The sequence below is a fragment of the Mustela putorius genome, unplaced genomic scaffold (assembly GCF_011764305.1).
Source record: "Mustela putorius furo isolate JIRA1106 unplaced genomic scaffold, ASM1176430v1.1 tig00000224_pilon_pilon_pilon, whole genome shotgun sequence".
Lineage (NCBI taxonomy): Eukaryota > Metazoa > Chordata > Mammalia > Carnivora > Mustelidae > Mustela > Mustela putorius.
Genome location: NW_025421321.1, coordinates 18675562 through 18697751, shown reverse-complemented (window position 1 = coordinate 18697751; position 22190 = coordinate 18675562). Strand labels below are relative to the sequence as shown.

Below are 22190 nucleotides of genomic sequence, written 5' to 3'. Positions count from 1 at the left end.
CTAGCTCTCTTTTTACACTGACACTTGCCTGCCTGCCTCCTACCTCAGATCAAGCAATTATTCAGGGCAAAGCAGGAAGGGAAGAGGTTTGAGAGTTCTTGAAATCACAAAGCTTCTTCTGTTAATGCCAGTTGATGTTCACTCTGAGTCTCCCTGAGAGATACACAGCTGTCTTCCAAGCTAGGTAAGAAGACAAATTTGAACTGTAAACCTAGCAACTGGACCCCATAATCTTGCCAACCACCCTTCCTATTGCCCAGTATTCTCTCTTTACATTATGTCTGCAAGGACAGAAACAAGCAGAGGCACTAAGGGGGTGGTGAAATTCACCTTACTGAATGGTAAGGTGGTGCTAGGTGAGACTGTTGGCACTAAGAATGAATGGTTCCCAGTGCCAGAGGTTACATGCCAATCTACAGAAGGACCTGAATATACCCAACTTGTACGTGCTTTCCAACACTCGTAAGTTTTTAAAATTATTTTCTGTGAAACTAGTAACAGGCCCGCAATCGTTACCTCCACACCACAATGAATAATCGAGGCTATTATTAATCTGGGCTATTTCTGATAACTGCTTCTGTCCTTTCCTCCTTCCCCTGCACCAACTGTCTTCAAAAGGAAAAGAAAGAAAAAACCGAGAAGCCACACAGACCTATAGATTAAAAAGTCAACTCAGAATCAGTTAGCTAAGAAGCATATGAAATGTGGGCGCCTGGGTGGCTCAGTTGGTTGGACAACTGCCGTCGGCTCAGGTCATGATCCTGGAGTCCAGGGATCGAGTCCCGCATCGGGCTCCCAGCTCCATGGGGAGAAGCTCTCACTGTCTCTCTATCAAATAAATAAATAAAATCTTTAAAAAAAAAAAAAAAAAAGAAGCATATGAAATGTCCTTCAGCCAACTTATTCTTAGTCTACAGCAATTAAACACCAGCCAAAGCTTAAAAGCAAACCTTCACTTCTCAAGGTTCCCCTGAGCAAAACAGGGCTTAAAATGGGCACGTTAAACATAAAAATGCAAAGGATGGTGAAAAGTTAGTACATTCTTTCTTGGAACTTTAAACCCCGATTTCCTCAATTCCTTCATGCTTGGGCTCTAACGCAAAGTATTTTGCTAAATGCCCCTCAATAAGCATGTCTGGCTTGATAAAATTCATACACCTGCCTGCAATCAGTGCAATGCATTTTTGGCTAAAGCACTGTGCACAAGGGTTTCTCTTCAGCACTTTGTTTACCTTCAGAAATGAAGCAGATGGAAAAAGCAGACGGCAGTGAGCTGTGCACTTCAACAGAAGCCAAATGCTACTAAGCCTTTTTCTGGGGTCTATTAGCCTTGGCAGTATTTGTTTAAATCTCACTTGGTCAGAGCTGAGAAAATAAGATGCAGGTTTTTAGCTCACTGATGTACTTTTCAAGCCTCACCTTTCACGACATCATGAAATCCATGCAGAGCAGCACCAACGTTTGTTAAGACAGAACCGTAGTTTGTCCGAAGGAGTCCGTCTGGCTCTGTACCTAGGAAACCAAAATCACAAGCCTAAGCATTTCCCTAGAAGACTTACTCGCCTGCAAAATTGACAGCCCACCCTCTTCCACTTTTGGGAACAGAGAGAATAAAGACTGCCTGTGATGTGCTGGAAATAATGGGTCCTGAAATCCTTGCAGACACAGTCAGATATAACAGTGATAAATACAGCCACAACTGACTGATTTGCATTATCCACATCCACAAATATTTTTAATAGTTAAGAATCAAGATTAAATTGTTAAGTAGGATTACATATTTTATGATCCTTTTTGAAATAAAAGTTTGTGAGGTGCCTGGGTGGCTCAGGGGGTTAAGCCTCTGCCTTTGGCTCAGGTCATGATCTCAGGGTCCTGGGATTGAGCCCCACATCAGCCTCTCTGCTCAGCAGGGAGCCTGCTTCCCCCTTCTCTCTCTGCCTGCCTCTCTACCTATTTGTGATCTCTCTCTCTCTGTCAAATAAATAAATAAATAATCTTAAAAAAAGAAAAGGTTAGTGAATTTCAACCTTATTACTACAGAGCACATTTTTCAATCTCTTCTTTCCCTACATGTTATTTGTTGAACCTCACTAAAAACATCATTATTCAGACTTCTACTTCTGATATGACCGCATGAGCAGCTCCACAGACCAATGCTCCCCCCAAAACTGGTGAAAATTGTATTATTTTATTTTAAAAGGTTTTATTTATTTATTTATTTGAGATCGAGAAAGAGAGCATGAGAGGGGTGGAGGAGTGGAGGAGGTGGGTAGGGAGAAGAAGACTCCCTGCTGAGCAGAGAACCCGACATGGGGCTCAATCCCAGCCTGAGATCATGACCTGAGTAGAAGGCAGATGCTTAACTGACTGGGCCACCAGGCACCCCTGAAAATTATTCTAAAAACAACTATTTAAGACTCTGGAAATAACCCTAAGTAGATACAGTAAATGAAGAAACATTTATCAAGAGAATCTTTTAAAAACAAAGGAAAAAAAAGAAAAAGTCTTTAACAACTCTAAGAACAGCCAGAATCTGTGGTATTTGAACAAAGATCCATTCCCCCATCCCCTCATCAGCTCAGTGAGCTGGAAATCCCACTCCAGAATGGTGAGGCCAAGAATATAACTCTCCTATAACTGGAGGACTGCATTTCTCCTCTTGTCCCCACCTACCTGTTAAAGCTAAGTTCAGGCTGAGTATGACAGAGAGGTGGTAGTTATTCCACGCAGCCCCAACTTGTGGGATGGAAGCTCTACCATGAGCCCAGCACTGCTGAGAAACTGGGGTTCTCCATACCCTTGCCTAGCTCATTTTATCAGCACAGAAAGGGCAAGCCAGGGAGACTGGAGGCTGTGGCCCTACCTCAGCTCCACCAGCGCTCAGCCACTAAATCAAGAGTATTACTCAGAAGTACAGCATTGTCCCCATCTCCAGCACCACAACCATGGCTCAGAGATTTAGCCCAAGGGAGGCACAGGCCTTAAAACAGAAAATTCTGAATCTGTTCCCAAAGGAATTGATTTCACTCTCAATAGAGTATGGAGAAGTTCAAGTCTAAACGTGTTCTCAAAAAATCGGAGCTTGTGGGAAAGCAGTTAACAGGAAACTAGTAGACGCATTAAAGATGTGAGTTAAAACTACAGGCTGGCTGGTTTACCAGAGGGGAAGAAAACAGCTAAGAAGAGCCCTCCTGAGGTCATAACAAACCTCAAACACTGATCTCAAAAAACATAGCCATAAAGAAGCCCAAATTCAACTGGATCAACAGTGGAGCAATTTATGCCCCCAAGGCATTGTTAAAAACAAGACATGAGTCAGCCAGCAATCAGTGGAGCTTATCCCTGGTGAGATCAAGAAACAAAACAGGGAAAGGTCCCTGGCAAAACCACTGTCACCCCAGGGCGACTACGTGCATGCTGAATGCTGAACAGCCCTGAGAAACAACATCAGCGTGCTTAATCTGAAAAACTACAAAATAAAATCAAAGAAGGTCTACCTAGGTGGAAAAATATACCATGTTCATGAACTAGAAATTTAACATCGTTAAGATGGCAATGCTCCCACATTGCCAGGGCTGCTACAACGTAAGACCACAAAGGTGGTGGTTTAAAACAACAGAAGATACTTTTCTTACAGTTCTGGAAGCCAAAAGTCTGAAATCAAAGTGCTGACAGGGCCACACTTCCTCCAAAGACTCCAGAGGAGAATAGTAATTAATAAGGAGTAACAATAATAATAATAATAATTAATAAGGAAAATAATAATAAGGAGAATTTCTTGCCTCTCCCAGGTTCCGTTGGCCCCACACATTCCCTGGCTTGTGGCAGAATTATTCCAATTCTTGCCTCTATCTTCATATGGCCTCCCCGAGTCTCTCCTGTGACTCCGTATGTCTCCAAATCTCTCCTTACAATGATGGAAGGATAGCAGTCACTGGACTAATAAGGCTCTCCCTAAACTAGTAGAACCCCACCTTATTTTGATTTCATCTGCAGAGATCCTATTTCCAAATAAAGTTACAAATAGAGATACTGAGGTGGAATTTCATGTATCTTTTAGGGAAACACAGAAACTCTCCAAACTGATCTGCAGATTCAATAAAGTATCAGAATCCCAGCTGATTTTTTCATAGAAACTAACCAGCTGATTCTAAAATTCATAGGGAATTGTTAAGAGAACAGTAACAGCCAAATAATCTTGAAAATGAAGAACAAAGTAGAAGAACTTTCACTTCTTGATCTCAAAACTAACTACAGAGCAAAAGTCATCAAGACAGTATAGTATTGGCAGAGGATGCATAGATCACTGGAATAAATCTGAGTGTCTAGAAATAAATCCATACATCTATGATCAACTGATTCTTAACAAGTGTGCCAAGGCAATTCAATAGGGAAAGAGTAGTCTTTTCAATAAATGTTGTTGAGAAAACTGGATAAACACATGCAAAAGATACCTCACACCAGATACAAAAATTAACTCAGAATGGATCAAAGGCCTAAACATAGGGTTAAAACTATACACTCTTAGAAGAAAACATAGGGGATAGTTTTTATGACCCCACATTTGACAACATATTCCTAGATATGACACCAAAAGCATGAGCAATAAAATAAAGACAAATTGGACTTCACCAAAATAACAAACTTTCATTATGGAAAGGACACCATCAAAAAAGTGAAAAGATAATCCACAAAATGGAAGAAAATACTGTCAATCATGTACCCAAAAAGGGATTTGATCTAGAATGTATAAAACTCAATAATAAAGAGATAACCCAACTTAAAACTCAATAATAAAGAGATAACCCAACTGAGAAATAAAGGATCTGAATAAACCTATTTCCAAAGAAGATATGCAAAAAGCCAATAAAGACATGAAAAGATGCTTGACATCATTAGACATCAGGGAAATACAAATCAAAAATGTAATGAGAAACCACTTCAGAAAGTCAGGTAACACTAGGATGTGTAAAACCAAAAAGTGAGATAATAATAAATGCTGGTGAGGATGTGGAGAATCAGAACACTCATACTTTGCTAGTGGGAAGCCACCTTGGAAAACAGTATGGCAGTTCTACCAATAGTTAAACATAGTTTTCATATAATCCAGCAATTCCACTCCTATGAGAAATGAAGGCTATGCTCACTCAAACACTTGTTCACAATTATCTACAGCATCATTATTCATAATAGCCAAAAGGCTGAAACTACACAAACTATCCATCAACTGAGGGGTAAATAAAATGTGGTGGGATATATAATGGAGTATTATTCTACAATAAAAAGAAATGGATGAAGCTTGAGAACAGTGGGCTGAGTGAAAAAAAGCAGTCATAAAAGACCACATATTATATGATTCCATTTATACAAAATGTTCAGATTAGGCAAATCTATAGACAGAAAGTACATCAGAAGTTGCTTCGTGCCAGGGAGAGACAGAATAGGGGAATGAGGTAATAGCTAAACTATATAGGATTTCTTCTTAAAGTGATGAAAATATTTTAAAATTAGCATTGATGTGTGATGGTGCACATATCTGTGAATATACTAAAAACCATTGAACATTATACTTTAAATGTAGATTAAATGGTATATAAATTATACCACATTAAATCTGTTACAGGAAAACAAATGACAGTACCAGAAAAATCACAGCATTCTTAAAATCAAGATCCATTCTATTACCTGAAAATACTCTTTCCAAGTTACAGCAAAACAAAACAAAAGACATTTTTACTTCCAAACCTCCTTACCCTATGCTACTTGTTGGAAAGTTGCTATAATTCTTATGCTTTGCCCCTCTCCATTTAAAAAAAAAAGATGGAGAGGAAGGGAATTAATATTTAATGCATGTCTTCAATGCCTAATATTGTATATTCTTAATTTAACTTAATAATTATTTTACCTCCATTTTAAAAATGGGGGAAAACAGGTACAGAGAAGTAAAGTGATTTGCTGAAGATCATAAATGTGAAAGGGGCTGGAAGATTTGAATTCAAGTTTTTCTGACTCCAGATCCTATACTCTTCTATTCAAAGAAACTAAACAACTCCCTTCTCCATCTTCTTCTACTCTAAGCTCTTCAAGTTGAACCATGAACAACCAAAAACTTACTTGGCAAGGCAAGAAGATGGATATAAGTCTCCAGCTTCTCAAACACAGCTGTCATCTTTTTCATGTCCTGAGACAGCTCTAGGTTCCTGGCTCTCAACGCAGATGTGCAAAGAGAAGATTCACATTCTTCTTCTAAACTAGGAATGAACAGATTTTTCAAAAGTGAGCATCCGAATGATTTTCAAACAGCTGTACTAAATCACCTGAATTCTCAAACAACTATATCCAAAGAGAAACTTTCCAAGAAAAAAATAAAACTGATCTCATTTATAAGATTCCATTTTCTAGACCACAATACATACACCTGTTTGCTGCAAATGACTAACAGAGATCCAAACAGAAAAAAAGCAAACAAACAAAGGCAGATGGCCATTGTCTTTCCATCCTTAGAGCAGCACAAAACTATTTCCCTTAAAAATACTTTGAGGGAAATAAATTTTTTTTTGAGTAACAGTGCCTAGGTGGCTCAGTAAATAGAGCATGGGACGCTTGATCTCAGGATCATGAGCTCAAACCCTACACTAGACACAGAACTTACTTTATTAAAAAAGAAAGAAAAAGGGACGCCTGGGTGGCTCAGTGGGTTAGGCCTCTGCCTTCAGCTCAGGTCATGATCTCAGGGTCCTGGGATCGAGCCCCACATCGGGCTCTCTGCTCAGTGGGGAGTCTGCTTCCCCTTCTCCCTCTGCCTGCCTCTCTGCCTACTTGTGCTCTCTCTCTCTCAAATAAATAAATAAAATCTTTAAAAAAGAAAGAAAGAAGAAAAAACTTACCAAGAAAAATATTTCATACATTGAATTCCTAAAGAAACCTTATTAGTATATATATTTGTAAAAGCCAAACAGATGGAAAAAAATCAATCTATACACTCAAATCTAAAAATCAATGGTTAGGGACGCTAGGGTGGCTCAGTGGGTTAAAGCCTCTGCCTTCGATTCAGGTCATGATCCCACAGTCCTGGGATAGAGCCCCACATTGGGCTCTCTGCTCAGTGGGGAGCCTGCTTCCTCCTCTCTCTCTGCCTGCTTCTCTGCCTACTTGTGATCTCCACCTGTCAAATAAATAAATAAAATCTTTTAAAAAAAATCAATGGCTAATAGTCATATAATATAATATATTATTTCATTTTCTATTTTAAAGGGTTACTTGGGGAAATAATTATAAGGTCAAAAAAACACATGGACTCTTAACAGTGTTTATTAAAAATATGCCGGAAATCAAGCAAAAAGCTAGGAATGTTATTAGCACAGGAATGGTAATCATATCCTCTTCCTTCTCTTTCTCTACTTTAGAGCAGACAGCTATTCATTCAATACTAAGCCCACTTACTACTAAAAAGGACATGTCACCTTGTCACCTTGTCAATTAAAGTGGTTTTTAAACCAATGATGAAAAGTTGTCTAAAAACATAAATACGTGATGAGGCAAAGGACAAAACATCCCAAGAATAGGAATATAAAATTAAGAAAGGACTTATCCAATGTTTCTAAAAATGTAACAGTGAAAAAAATAAATTAAGGTAAAATAAAAATGCATAACTGTTTCAAGTAGCAAAAGCTACCTTTGCAATGGTTCTCAAATAGATTCTTCTTAAACATAAGCCAAATCAATAAGATATATTCAATTTAGTGGTTAAACTTCTAAAGTGAATTTTCAAAAACTTTACATTGAACTATAAACTCTATTAATCTGAATGAAATTGTAATTCATAATTATTAGTTTAAGTCCTAATTCTCTGATTCCTAAAATTCTGTCATATCCACAAATCATAAAATTTGGTTAGCAAAATACCTTGTCAGGTTAGAATTAGGAAATAAAATGGCTTTTAACACATAATAAATTTTTTAAATAATGAAAGTTTACATTTTTGAAAAGGTAAAACCTATCACTTTAGCTTTATCAAGATTTATGAACCATAATTACTTGCACATTTTCTTTTCTTTTTTTTTTTTTAAAGATTTTATTTTTTATTTGAGAGAGAGACAGTGAGAGAGAACATGAGCGAGGAGAAGGTCAGAGAGAGAAGCTGAGTCCCCGTGGAGCTGGGAGCCCGATGCAGGTCTTGATCCCGGGACTCCGGAATCATGACCTGAGCCGAGGGCAGTTGTCCAACCAACTGAGCCACCCAGGCGTCCCTACTTGCACATTTTCAATATCTATGTTACTCATCTATATATTTTCTAAATCTTATCTTACAATATATTATAATACACATATGTTCTTACTTCTCTTACATTCCAGTTGTATTATTTTTAAATTTTTTTTAAAGGCTAAATCTTAGGATGAAAAGATTCAGATGAATTAAGGGTCTTGATAATTTTAGACCAAAAGTATCAGAACATACAAGCAATATTATCAAATTTCCAGTTATATGGATTATTTTCTCTTTTCCTTCCAGAAATGCTTAACAAAGAATATTTAAGGTTATCAAATGATATCTTCTATGAGGGCTGGCGCAGATAAAGTTAATAAAATAAAATAATAAAATAAATAATAAAATAATAAAATAAAGATAACTTATTTAAATAAATCACCAATAATAAAGACAAGAAAATATCACTTCAAAGAAACCTAATGATTATTGATCCAATTGTAGAAGCTAATTACTATAACCCCCATCTAGGTGTTTACGGCAAAAAGGATAAAATTGAAAGATTTCTTTCAGTAAATGTGTTATTGACAATCACTGAAAATACTGATTCACAGCATTATATGGTTAGAGCAGTAACCACGTTATAGAACTACTCAAAAAATCCTAACTGGTGCACTACAATTCCATTTTCTTAAATTTAAGTTTATGCCGCTCAAGCCATTAAATGACCCTTTCTCACAGAAGTCCAAATTGGCTGGGGTACAGAACGATTAGGCAGCTCACAAGGGGCACACGTCGCTTTTAACGCCAGTACAGGTCAGGGGACACCCCACAACTCCCCGAGCTTTCTGGCCTCAAGGGTAAGTACCTTTTCAACTGATAAGGAAGAATCTTCTTAAGAAAACATATATAAGAGGTTAGATGCTCTGAAAAAGTTTTCAATTTCACAGTTGTCTCCTGGAAAAGAAAAATAATTTCATGGTTAATAGTGTTATTTGACAAAGAGGAGCTTCCACTTCCAGAAGTAAAACAGAAGAAAATTACCAGGACAGTCACAGTATCCTCAGTAATACTTTCAAATAAATGAAGCATTCCTTCCTCAAGAGGGCGGACATAGGACGCATTTTCATGAAGGTATTGTGAGAACTACACAGAAGGGAAAGAACTGTGAGTTACATCACTAAAAAACAAGTATCCACAGATTTATAAATGGAGTTATAAACATAAATTCTCTTGGAAACTTTTTCTTAAAAAGTTTTTCTAGGAAAAGGTTTGGCCTTTACAAAATAGAGATGCTCACCTCTAACAGTCCCAAATACAATTCCCCAAGTCCCCATCTCATTCCAAAAGAAGTAACTTGAAGAGGGATGACATCATTAACAACCAAATATGGGAGGACACAACAAGGAAACACTGCATTACAACCCACACCAACAGGCCTTTCCCCAAACACCTGCTTCTCTAGAGAGGTCTCAGAAAAGAAAAGAAGAGAAAAGAAAAGAAAAGTCAAAACTGTATGAAAGATTTTTATGTTATGTGCCTCATTTAAAAAAAAACACAACAAATCTATTGAGGACAGCTTCTTATTTTTACTGTGTACAATGTTCGAGGTTAACAAATTCTAGGAATATAATTACCACCAACATGAGGATGTAAAAAACTTTTATAACTATCACCAATACCTTAGTATTTATAAAGAACTAATTCAGTATGAAGAATAAATTCAGAAAAAAAAATCCTATAGGGATTTAGACAATTTAAAAGCAAAAAGTTATTTTCCACTTGTGAAATATCTCAAATATCTCAAATATCAAAATACTGTATAATGGCTCAAATTTTGATTTCTCAGTATAGAAATATAAGATCTCATTATGCAGAAATGTGATTCCACTGGCCACACTACAAACTATAGGTATCTGGCCCTACGCAACTCACTTGATCTCTCTGGCCTTCAATCATAGATGTCTACTTTGTGATTCTATGAACAAGTCTAAACCTCTGGTCATCTTTTAACAAGTGGTTTCTGAATTTCGGAATAATTGAGACCTATTCAATAATAAGACTTATTAGAAAAACCACACAGAACCTTTCATAGGCCAAAGGTAAAGTATTGAGAAATACATGAATTTTTCAAAGTGATGAAGTGTTTCAGGCAAAATTAACATATTTGATGCTCACTGTGTGGGCATAATGTGGCAACAAACTAAAATAAAACTCCAGAAAGGGATAAAGAACCAGTATTGGGTAAAATATATTTTTTGATATTATAGGAAGTATAAAAGAAAATATAACTTTTCCAAGTCAGCTGAAAACTTTTCCCCACAGTGAAATTAAAAAGCATTTCAAAGGCCCAAAGTTTGTTTATGAATTTCAATAGAGGCAGAGAGTCCAATCAAAACTGATGAAAACCAAGCACTTCTTGAAGGCTTACTATGGGTAAGGTATAATGATAATAAGAACTAACCTTTATTGAGTGCTTACTATGTGCCAGGCACTAATCTTAGTACTTCACATGTATTATCTACTTAATCCTCAAATACACATACCTGTGAGGTATGTACTCTATCCTCCATTCTAAATATCAGGAAACTGAAGCACAGAAAGGTTAAATAAATTGCCCAAGGGGACACAGAAAGTGGCTGGACCCCAGTCGTCTGACTCCAGAGCATAGCTTTTGCTCTACTACTAGGTACTTACTGGATACATGGACATAAACACTATTCAAACCTTGAAAACACTGCATAATAATGCAAAAACAAGCGATCAGCTAAGTAGGAAAAGTGGCATTCATTTCAGAATGCCACATTATGGGACACTTAGAGCATAAATCGATGGCAAGATCCCTCAATTTCTTCCCTGTGGGACCCAGCCTTCAAGATGGCCCCAGTGATCCCTGCCTTGGCTGTTCCTGACTTTGTGTAGTACCCTTGCACACTCTTTCAGGGCTGGTCTCTGTGACCAAGACAACATGGTAGCAGGGATAGTATTCAGTACTAAGTCATAAAAAGGCATTGTGGCTTTACTCTCTTAGATCACTTATTCTAGGGGAAATTAACCTCTGCCTTGAGACACTCCAGCAGTCCTATGGAGAAGTGTACTCAATGAGAAACCAAGGCTCCCAGCCAACAACCAATACTAACTCACCAGCTGTGTAAGTGAGCCACCTGGGAAGCAAATGCCCCACCCTAGTCAAGTCTTGAGATGAATACAACAGCCTCAGTCAGGTTGACTGAAAGCTTATGAAAGATCATGAGCCAGAAGTCCCCCAGTTATGCAGATACTTTTCTCCTTAATTCTTGATCCACAGAAACTATGTGCGATAATAAATGTCTGTTGTTTTAAATGACTAAGTTTTAGTGTAATCTATTACACAGCAATACAGAACTAATACGCTATTTATTTTTGCCTTTTCAGTTAAACGTGGTCTTGCAAGGTACTTGAAATCCTTTTGTAGAACTAGCTGGAGAGAAAAAAGGAAAGAAAGGAGCAAAATTTGCCAGGCCCCAAAAAAGCACATGGACTAAAGGGAATGACAGTCAACCCTCTTCTTATTCCTTATTTAAACTTCACACACCCTGAAAATGCCCCAAAGTTCAACCAGAGAAGCAGTTTCACTCCCACTCCATACCCCAGCAGGAAAGGTCAACTATACCATATATCCATATATCCATATATCCATATATCCATATATCTATATCTATATCTGTATCTATATCTATATCTATATATATATATATATATATATATATATATTGCTTTTAAACATACCCAGTGACAAAAGTTATATAGTGAGTACAAACAGGGAGGGAGAAAATGCCAGCAAATTAGGTTTTCCAACAATAAAATGGCACTTCCCATTACGTCACACCCTGGTCAAAAAACTGTAATAGTCCCCCATCCTACATACAAAGCGAGTCTGTGCCTTGGACCGACCTTAGGGGGCTTCCAGAGTCTGCAGCCATGTTTTTTCCTTTGCAACTTGACCTCTCGCTGCACTTCAAAGACTTCACACTCTTGCCAGAACAGTTTGCTTTCCACTCCCTCCCCACCCCAACCCACTTTGTTACACCTTCCTACTCTGTGACTTTGCTCATGTCTTGCCCTCTTCTGAAGGAAAAAAACACCTATCCTATTTCTCTCCTCTTCAAATCTTGCTCATTTGTCAAAGCCCATTCCAATCCCCAAAGACTTTTTGCCAGACACTACCACCAACAGCAATCTCCCCTCCTTGACAACTTTATATCCCTACTGGCCTTACCAACCACACTTCCCCAGTATTTAATTTCTTAAAAATTTCCATGCTTGCCACATTTTATCTTAAGGTCAAAGACTCGTGAATTCTGGTTTTCTTCCATGTCCCCCCAAAAACTTGGCTGATGCACAGCAATGGTCTGAAAAGAAAGAACATGTCTTCCTACTTGTTCAGGGCAGATAACAGGTATACGGAGTTAAATTTACCTTCTGATTCAAAGGAGATATAGGCTCAATGGCAGAATCAATAGGAAAAATCTGAATCCTCTGTTCTGTATAGGTGTGAAAGTTCAGAAGAGCCATCACCAGATCTTGAACAAAAGCCAGGGCCTGCCCAGCAATGTCCCGCATCTTCAGCTTTAAAGTGAAAAGTATATCAAGTCAACTATCCAATTACTCTTCTCAAGCAACTTTCATAAGTCTGGTTTTAGAGAAAACATTTAAATTCTAGTATAATTAATCCTGACTTTAAATTCATTTGCTCCCACTTGGATTTTAATATTCCCATCTAAGGAAATCAGAAAACCATCAGTTTGGGCAAGCAGACTTCCTCCACTTAACCTAGACCATGTTAAGTGCAAGGCCCACCAACCTATAAGAAAGATATGGCTCACAAAGTAAGTGCATCCTGTAATTCAGTTCTAATGGTATCAGATGAAAGCAAAAAACTGTATTACTTATAAATTCAATAAATAGCAAGTTACATAATTTTTTAAAAAATGTATAAGAAAGTATACATTTAGTATACTTCTTTTGGTTTAGTGCACTAAACACAAGCCCAAACAATAAATTCTTGTATCTGAGAAATCTGACATACACATCGCTGAAAATAAAAACATCATCATTACCTGATGTCTCCTATTGTGGAGTGGAACATTCAGAGCGTTATACTGACTATATTCTACAAAACAAAATTGGATCCACATTAAGTCATTTACATTTACAGAAAAATAGCGTAACTGAAAAATAATGAATGCCCTGAAGCAAAATCAGCTTTACATAAGAATTTGAAATGATTAAAGCCACAATCATAGTATGAGAGAATAATGGAATTTATATAGAACCAGTTGTTTCTCAGATAAAGTAATACCTACAATTTTTTTTCAGTAGGCTCCATGCCCAGTGTGGGGCTTGAGCTCACGACACAGAGAGCAAATCACATGCTCTACACACTGAGCTAGCCAGGGGCCCCCAAATTTTTAGGATAAACAAACAAACCCTGAGTTTCTAAGAAATCATTTTGAAAACTTGAGGCCTATCAGGATTACTTGGAAAGGCCCATGACGTTCTTACCATGTTCAGTCATGCTCCCTTCTAAAATATCCCTGCACACAGCTGCCATAACAATCGTCGAAAAATACCACGGTTTTCATGACACTACCATATTCAACAGTCTACCACGGCTTGCTACTGCTGATCCCAATGACTCAATTCTAACTCTTCTGGGTTGGCTTCCTTGTTTTATCACAGTCCTCCTCTCTACCCGACTCTGCCCCCAACCTCTGATAGCTTCCCAACACCTGGCCTCAAACTTCAGTCCCCTCCTCCATCTCTACCAATGTCTACACACCACTTCAACCCCTCAAACCTCCCCTCCTCTGCCTGGTCCTAAGTCAGAAAGAAACTGGTGCCAAAATCCAACTCTGAAAGTCCCTATGCTGCTCTCAGCTAGTTCTCTCTTACGGCCCCATTTCTACCAAGGGTTTGGCCTCCCATTCACAGTCAGTCTACTTGCCTATCAGTCTTCTCTGAGCTTTACTTGTTATCGTTCCCAGACCGGTCCATCTTTTCCAAGAATGCTCTTGCTAACATAAAAGGAGAGCAAGGTGCATGACATCCTAATTTACCAAACTTAAGGGGGCTTCAAGGCTACTCCACAATCCATGACTTCATTGCTGTGCCCCTTCCCAAGGCATCAGCTCCAAACCTTCTCCATTTTAAGCCCCTGATACCATTCTTCCTCTCCTCCCCTGCCCCACGGTTAGGGCGGCATCATCCTACAATGCCAGGAAGACCAGAGTCAAAGTACAAGAGCTTCTTAAATTTCCTACCCTCCACCTCAGAGTCCATGGTTTCCCATATCCTGTCCTCAGCTAACCTTCCCCTTGGGTCCCCAGCAATAGCTCCTTCTGGTCTCTCAGGCCCTAATCCATCAACCACCCCTCCTTCTCCCTAGACCTTCAAAATTAACTTCAAAAAAAGCATTTGTTACAGCTTTTAAAATTCTATGTCCACAGTAACTTCTTCTCCTTTTCATACTGAATCCTCCACTGGGCTCCCATCCTTTCCCACCTGCCCAAAGACCAGCATGTCTCTGCCTATTTCTCAGCACCCATCCATCTCTAACCCTCATGCTATCCATCTGCCATCCACCTCTACCATGCACGAAGTCACCAAAGCAGCTGCCTTTACTGCCACCTCACCCTCTCTGAGCTCCCCACAGCACTGCTAGAACTGCCCAGCCCCACCCAGGCTGAACACTCCCTTCCCCAGCTTCCACGTCACCTCACTTCCCGAGCTCCTCACCACCCCCACCACCTCAGTCCCTCTCCTTCCTGACGCCTGTGAGGGAGAACTCCCCAAGGACGTTGTGCGGGCCTCTCTGCAATTTGTACCTCATTCCCACCACTCTCAACGCCCATCCATCCCAGCGGGGTCAACTCCAATCTCTTTCCGCGGTCTAGGCTTTTACTTAGAAATGTGTACCCCAATAGAAAGACAGATGTACACTGACGTATCTGTTAGAATATTAAACAACAAAGTTAACCTCATCATCTTTCCCATAAACCTGCCCCTCGTCTGCCTCTCTGATTTCTGTCAATGGCACCACATCTTCCCCCACCAACACTGCCTCCTCGGCTCCCTTGCCTGCTTACATCCATCTCCTTGACAGCTCAGTCTCCAGCTTTCGTAACAGCACACCAGGACTAACATCACAACAGTCTTGGTCTCCTTTCCCCATTCTAGCACAGTCTACACTCTTGTCAGGCTAATTCTGTGAGTGTACAGATCTCATCATGACATTCCCTGGATCAAAGGCTTCAATCCCTCCACCATCTTGTGAACTGAGTCCCAACTCCTTGGCCCACAACTCTAGGGTCTAGCCCCACTCACCCTTTGAGAACTTGCCTACCTCCACCCATTCTAGCCTCCTGTAACACTTAGCTAATTACTGCTCTTCAGACCACAAAAGTACCTTGTGTTCCATGTACCGCACTCCACTTAATTCCCTGGTTTGTTTTCCTGAATCTCTACCCAATAAAACCTACTCACACATACAGGCCCTGCTCAAAGCACACTTCTAAAAGACTGCCCCAGACAACCCCTCCAGCAGTAAACTGTCCTTCCTCTGAAACCTAAACAGTCTCTTTATTGAACAGGTTAGCTGACATTTTAGACATGTCTATACATTATCTCTCCAGTCCTGGACTAGAAATTCCTTTAGGGTAGAGCTTTTTGTCTTAGAAATTTCTATATCCCTTGTGCTCCCTATCCATCTAGGCACTCAGCACATGATCTTTAAATTTTGCAGAACTAAAAGTAACCCACACTGATATGATAAGGATCTAAGGCAGGGTGACAACTAGTACTGGAAAAGGAAAGATAACTCCAAAAGAGATCCAGAAGGAAATTATTAGAACCTGATGATTAATTGATAAAAGGATTAAAGGGAAAATGAAATGCCAAGATTTCAAGTCTAGTGAATCAAAGTATGGTAGCTCTATTTACATTAATCTAGAAACTTAATTACATTAATCTAGGTGTTATTTTTCAGAGGAACTTAAGCTTTGATATAACAATGACATATGCTGATTTCAGTGTTAGATCAAACTGTTTCTCTTTGGTGTCTTTTCTTTCCTCTTTTCTTAGGTCTTCCGGAAGAAAAATTTAGAGGAAGTAAAAAAATTTAATCATCTGAATGTAAAAAAGGAAATCTGTACTTATCTGAATATAAGCTTCGAAATTCCAACCAATAAAATAAAACATATTGTTTGTTTTTAACGTTCAAGATTTATTTTTCTCTAAATTTACAAAACTGGCATCTATTACACATGTAAGTTGATTTTTTTTTTAAGTTCTTTTTCTTGCTCTTGGGTACAGAGATTACCAGACTGTTCTCAGGATGAATAGGAAGCCGGACTTACCCAAGTCAGCTCCCTAACTATCAGTCGGGACCACCAACCATGCGGGAGATACCAGGCTGAGAAGATCCATCTCCCACCACCCTTTTCCCACTCTCCCCACCATGAACAGATTTTCTTATACAAACTTTCAGGTACTATACGTGCAGGTTGGTTTTTAACCTAGGGATATGCTCAATATGTGCAATAAAAAAAAAAATGTGGATTTGAGCTTTTTCTAAGAAGGCTGACTTTGGATTCAGCTTCCCTATGATATAGGAGGGCCATAGCCAATCAAAAAAAAAAACAAAAAGAAAGCAACCTTCTGTTGAGCCAATGAAGTTTTTTGCCAAATAGATTAAAAACTTCTTTAATTAGTTCATTACCACAGAGAGAGGTTCAAAGTTGCAAATAATGGAATACCTACTTGTATCATTAAAAGGTACTTTTTCCGTGATGATTGATAAGGATTCCTCTAATCTACCTGACAAATCGTCATGAAGATTCTTTAACTGTAATTGACTGAAAGAAAAAAAACACAAAACACAAACCACATGATCACCAGTCAGACAGGGGATCCTCACTTCCTTGTTACCACAACGGCTGGTATTAAGCTTCCAGAGACTCATGACTGACACCGGGATACTCTTGGTGGTGGATAGTTATTAAAAGATGAAGATAAGGAAAATAGTAATCCTCAATTCTGAAGCCCCTGAGACTTCTGTTAAGACTTTCAGAATTTATCACAGTCCCAGTATCTAATACAATCCTGTCAGTTTATTTCCCCAAGTACAAAGTAATCTTAAAGCCATTTCAAAATCACAGATTTTATCTTTCTTATGTGCCTGACATAAGTGTTTGCTCAAGTATCATAGCAAAGTTCTTTTTTAAGTATTGTATGAGATGAAATCTGGTAGTTTTTGTTTTAATTCAATTATGAGCATGGGTATACATTTAAACCATGCCATGTAATTCTACCAATTCTACTAAACTGAAGAAATTCACGTGACTGATTCTACTGAAACCTAAAATATTATGTCATTTATCAACTAAATGCTGGAGTATGCTTTTACCACCCATCAATTCATCATATTCGAATTTTAAGATTTAGGTATCTCCAAATTAGATCCCATAGCCTCCATTTTATTCAAAATATACCACTAAAAGTCTGGCACAGTGAAAAGGAGTCAATTTTCCTGCCTGGAACTCTCAGAAAGCTCTCTTCAGGGTAGCCTGAAACAGAAAGCACCCAGTCCTCTGTATGGGAGCCCTAGGACACCATCTGCAGGCTGAGAACTCACACACAAGCCATCTGACCAAGAGTGTGTCAGGCCTTAGAGATAACAGAACTGAGGAGGACCCTGGAGATAACATGCTCCTTGCTCACTTCAAGTGTGCAATTCAGAGGGAGAAGCCGCCAGACCAAAACTCAGATCTTCCGATTCTTACTTCGGGGCCCCTAGGAATTCATGTTTCCACATACCATTCTTCTGTTCGAAGCCGACATTCCTTGGCCTCCTTTTCTAGAGTCTGAGATTTTACCTGAATTTTAGAAGAAAAAGAAAAGCAGATGGCTCAGGCGATAGATAAGGGCACACTTAGGAGACACCACAGGCAACAGCCTCCCCCTGTGCATTCCATAAAGTACACAGAAGATTCACAAAAACCCTATCTCCTAACGTGCTCTCCCCAGCAGTGGGGCTTACTTCTAGTTTGGCCTTGTCATTCTGCAGTTTCTCGATAGTTTCCATGTACTTCCGCGTCAGGCCATCGACCACAGCTTGGTGCTGGGTCGCCTCCATCTCCAGGGTGGCCAGCCGACTCCTCAGTTCTGCTTCCACATGCTTGTGCTGCTCGTCAGCTTCAAAAAACTGAAAAGAAAATATCATCTCCTCTGCTCACAATATCCAAATATACAAAATGGAGAGAAAAACAACAGCAGTAACTGCTCATTGAGCAATTTTGACATGGTTCCATATGTTCACTACGCAACACCCACTGCACAGGCATGATCTCACAGAATCCTCACAGAATGTCAGAGGCGGTGTTATTGTTATCCTCCTTTCCACATGGGAAACCAAAGCTTCAACCTGCCTATTGTAGAAATGAGATATGAACACAGGAGATCGATGCCGAAGCCTACACTTCCTTCCTCTCAGGCTCAAGGATTTCTTTCAAACAACTTCTGGCACACAGAGAATTCAACTGACCAGGGCATAACTCTTCTGATATGCTAACTTAAATAATCAAAATTCAAATAGATGTTATCCCTAAAACAGGTTAAACTCTTTTCCTTAATACGAATCCAGTGCTGGGGCACCTGGGTGGCTCAGTGGGTTAAAGCCTCTGCCTTTAGCTCAGGTCATGATCTCAGGGTCCTGGGATCAAGCTCACATCTTCTGGCTCTCTGCTCAGCGGGGAACCTGCTTCCATTCCTCTCTCTCTGCCTGCCTCTCTGCCTACTTGTGATCTCTGTCAAATAAATAAATAAAATATTTTTAAAAAAATAAATAAATAAGAATCCAGTGCTAATTAAGAATTATGAATGCTTGGGGCACCTGGGTGGCTCAGTGGGTTAAGTCTCTGCCTTCAGCACAGGTCATGATCCCAGGATCCTGGGATCAAGCCTCGTATTGGGCTCTCTGCTCAGCGGGGAGTCTGTTCCCCACCCCCCCCCCCGCCTCTCTGCCTCCCTGTGATCTCTGTCTCTGTCAAATAAGTAAATAAAATCTAAAAAAAAAAAAAAAAAAAAAAAAAAAGGAATTATGAATACTTAACAGAAAATGCAGTTTAAAAGGTTTCTTTTTTTCATTTTTTTACCATTTGTAAAACGTTAAACTGAGAATTAATGTGTATTTATATTCTACCAGTTGACTATGCTCACCATTTCACAAAAAATTTAGGAGGCACAGTCCAAGATATTACACTATGACTCTTAAATATGCTAGATGTTGGGAGGCAAACACTGATTATTCAACATTTCATAAATATTTGAGCTCCCGCCATGAGTAAGAACCTGTCCTGGGGGAAGGCATACAAACCAACACGGTGTGCACCCGAACACACATGTGAACAAATATAAACCAACTAAACAGTAAGAATTTTAAAAACAAACACTACTTACTGATAAGCCCCTATCTAAATGATCCAACTAATCATTTTCTAGATAAAATGAACAGTGCCTACTATATTTCTATACTGTTAGCTGAGTTATTCTATAGTCCTCTAAACAAATGCATACTTCAAAATACACATCCAGATTCAGATAGGAATGAGATTTTAAGAAATGAATCAATAACAACAGTGACATATATACCTAACAACCGCAGGAGACACTGCAACACATACACAAAACATTCTATCCTGCATTGGTTTTTCCACATTCTAGATCATACAACACATTTTTAATTCATGGGGGAAAACAGAAAGATGTTCTCACTTGTATATGCAACCGCTCATTCTCTTCTATCTTCTTTTGCAGATCTTCATCAAAGACACTCTTCTGCTCTTGACTCAAGTGAGAAGAAGATTCTCCACTTTTCTGATGGAAAGAATAAGTTATGTCCACATAACTTTCATCCTTTAGAGAAACATCTTAAGGTACACAGATTCTCTATCACCTTAGTAGCTTGTCTCTTCTACGTGTGCACATTCTCAAACAATCCTGCAAAAGGTATACAATCCATCATTTAACTTCTCCTATTTGAAACAAGTAAGAACTACAAATATTGGAATGGGCAGAAAAGCTTAAAAAAGAAAGAGAATAAACTGATAAGGCTCATTAATCTTTGCAGATGAATTCAGGAGTAGTTCTATTGGAAGACACAGCAGGCTCAGAAAGCTAGCCATAAAAATATGCTAAAAAATATCATTTCAATCAGAGAGGGAGACAAACCATAAGACACTCTTAATCATAGGGAACAAACTGAGGGTTGCTGAAGAGGAGGGGGCTGGGAGATGGAAATTAAGAAGGACATGTGATATAATGAGCACTGGGTATTAAATAATACTGATAAATTACTGACCTCTACCTCTGAAACTAATAATACATTATATGTTACATTGGGAGATGGAGAGGAGAAGTGAGTTGGGGAAAATCAGAGGGGGAGATAAACCATGAGAGACTGTGGACTCTGAGAAACAAACTGAGGGTTTTAGAGGTGAGGGGTGTAGGGGGTTGGGTGAGCCTGGTGGTGTGTAATAAGAAGGGCATGGATTGCATGGAACACTGGGTGTGGTGCATAAACAATGAATTTTGGAACAATGAAAAAATTTTTAATTTAATTTAAAAAAATAAAAATACATTATATGTAATCAATTGAATTTAAATTTAGAAAAATAAAAAATATATACTGTTTCAAGTTGATCTTTTGGTTTGGGAAATCAGTTTTAGCAATTCCATGAGTCTGAGTTGTTAAACTCCTTTAAGAAATTGTAACAAATTAATTAGAATTCACAATGATAAATTCATACAAAAGTTGACATAAATTTCTAATTTTTTTAAAAAAAGTAACCATATTAAAAAAAGATACTATAAACAGAAGGAAAAAGCTCAAAAATAATAAAAAGAACCTTCCTTTTACTTTTTTACCAATATTAATTTTTTTCTAGACAGAAGAATAGCACTATTTAAGAGAGAAAATAATGAACATTTGTTTTCACAGAATACAAGAGCTGAGACTATTCCAAGGATGGACTAACAATGAAACTGTGTTCAGACATCAGTCACCACCCTTCTCTGCCTTTCTTGTGCCCTCACTCCTCACTTAAAATGAAGTTACTTACTGATACAGTATGAACCAATGATTAGAAAACCCTCTGAAATTGGAGTAGCTATATTAAAAATGAAACAAAACAGGGGTGCCTGGGTGGCTCAATCAGTTAAGCAGCCGACTCTTGACTTCAGTTCAGGCCATGATATCAGGTCATGAGATCAAAGCCGACTTCGGGTACTGTGCTCAGCACAGAGTCTGCTTAAGATTCTCTCTCACCCTCTCCCTTTACCCCTTTCCCCTTCCCCGGGTTGTATGAGTGTTTTCTCTCTCAAATAAATCTTTAAAAAAAAAAAATAGGGGCACCTGGTGACTCAGTGGGTAGGGCCTCTGCCTTCGGCTCAGGTCTTGGTCTCAGGGTACTGGGAGCGAGCCCCGCATAGGGCTCTCTGCTCAGCAGGGAGCCTACTTCCTCCCCACCCTGCCTGCTGCTCTGCCTACTTGTGATCTATCAAATAAATAAATATTTAAAATAAGTAAATAAATACATAATAAATAAGTAATTAAGTAAATAAATAAATAAAAACATTAAATCTCCAACATGTTTGGGACAAGAGAGCTGCACAAGGAAGACAGCTGAACAGCATATTCTGGGCATTTTGGGTCATTAGAGCTCCCAAATTTGGAAAACTTTAATTAGCATTAATTCAGAAGTGATATACCCAAGCCTCTGTGAAAACAGCAGTGGGGGAGGATCTCACTAACCTGGGGAGCATGTTTGAAGTACGTATGGCTATTCATTCCTCAGGTTCTCGGAATTTCGAGAGCACATGTATTTTGACAAAATTCCCCAAATGATTCTAATACATACCTGTTTTTGCCCTCTCTGTTCCCCAC

At 38.8% G+C, this 22190-nt stretch overlaps 1 protein-coding gene across 1 annotated transcript in view; it reads right to left on the bottom strand.

Annotated features, from left to right (window-relative positions):
• The window catches only part of PPP1R21 (protein phosphatase 1 regulatory subunit 21), a 63491-nt gene that overhangs the window by 27404 nt on the left and 13897 nt on the right, over nucleotides 1-22190 (bottom strand). The window contains exons 4-13 of the mRNA XM_004752855.3: nucleotides 20021-20122; nucleotides 18288-18452; nucleotides 18065-18123; nucleotides 17009-17103; nucleotides 13309-13361; nucleotides 12668-12817; nucleotides 9254-9355; nucleotides 9078-9166; nucleotides 6118-6254; nucleotides 1420-1512 (exon numbers count right to left, since the gene is read on the bottom strand). Of these exons, the coding sequence (XP_004752912.2) occupies nucleotides 1420-1512; nucleotides 6118-6254; nucleotides 9078-9166; nucleotides 9254-9355; nucleotides 12668-12817; nucleotides 13309-13361; nucleotides 17009-17103; nucleotides 18065-18123; nucleotides 18288-18452; nucleotides 20021-20122 (1045 nt within the window). The remainder of the gene's footprint in view (nucleotides 1-1419; nucleotides 1513-6117; nucleotides 6255-9077; nucleotides 9167-9253; nucleotides 9356-12667; nucleotides 12818-13308; nucleotides 13362-17008; nucleotides 17104-18064; nucleotides 18124-18287; nucleotides 18453-20020; nucleotides 20123-22190) is intronic.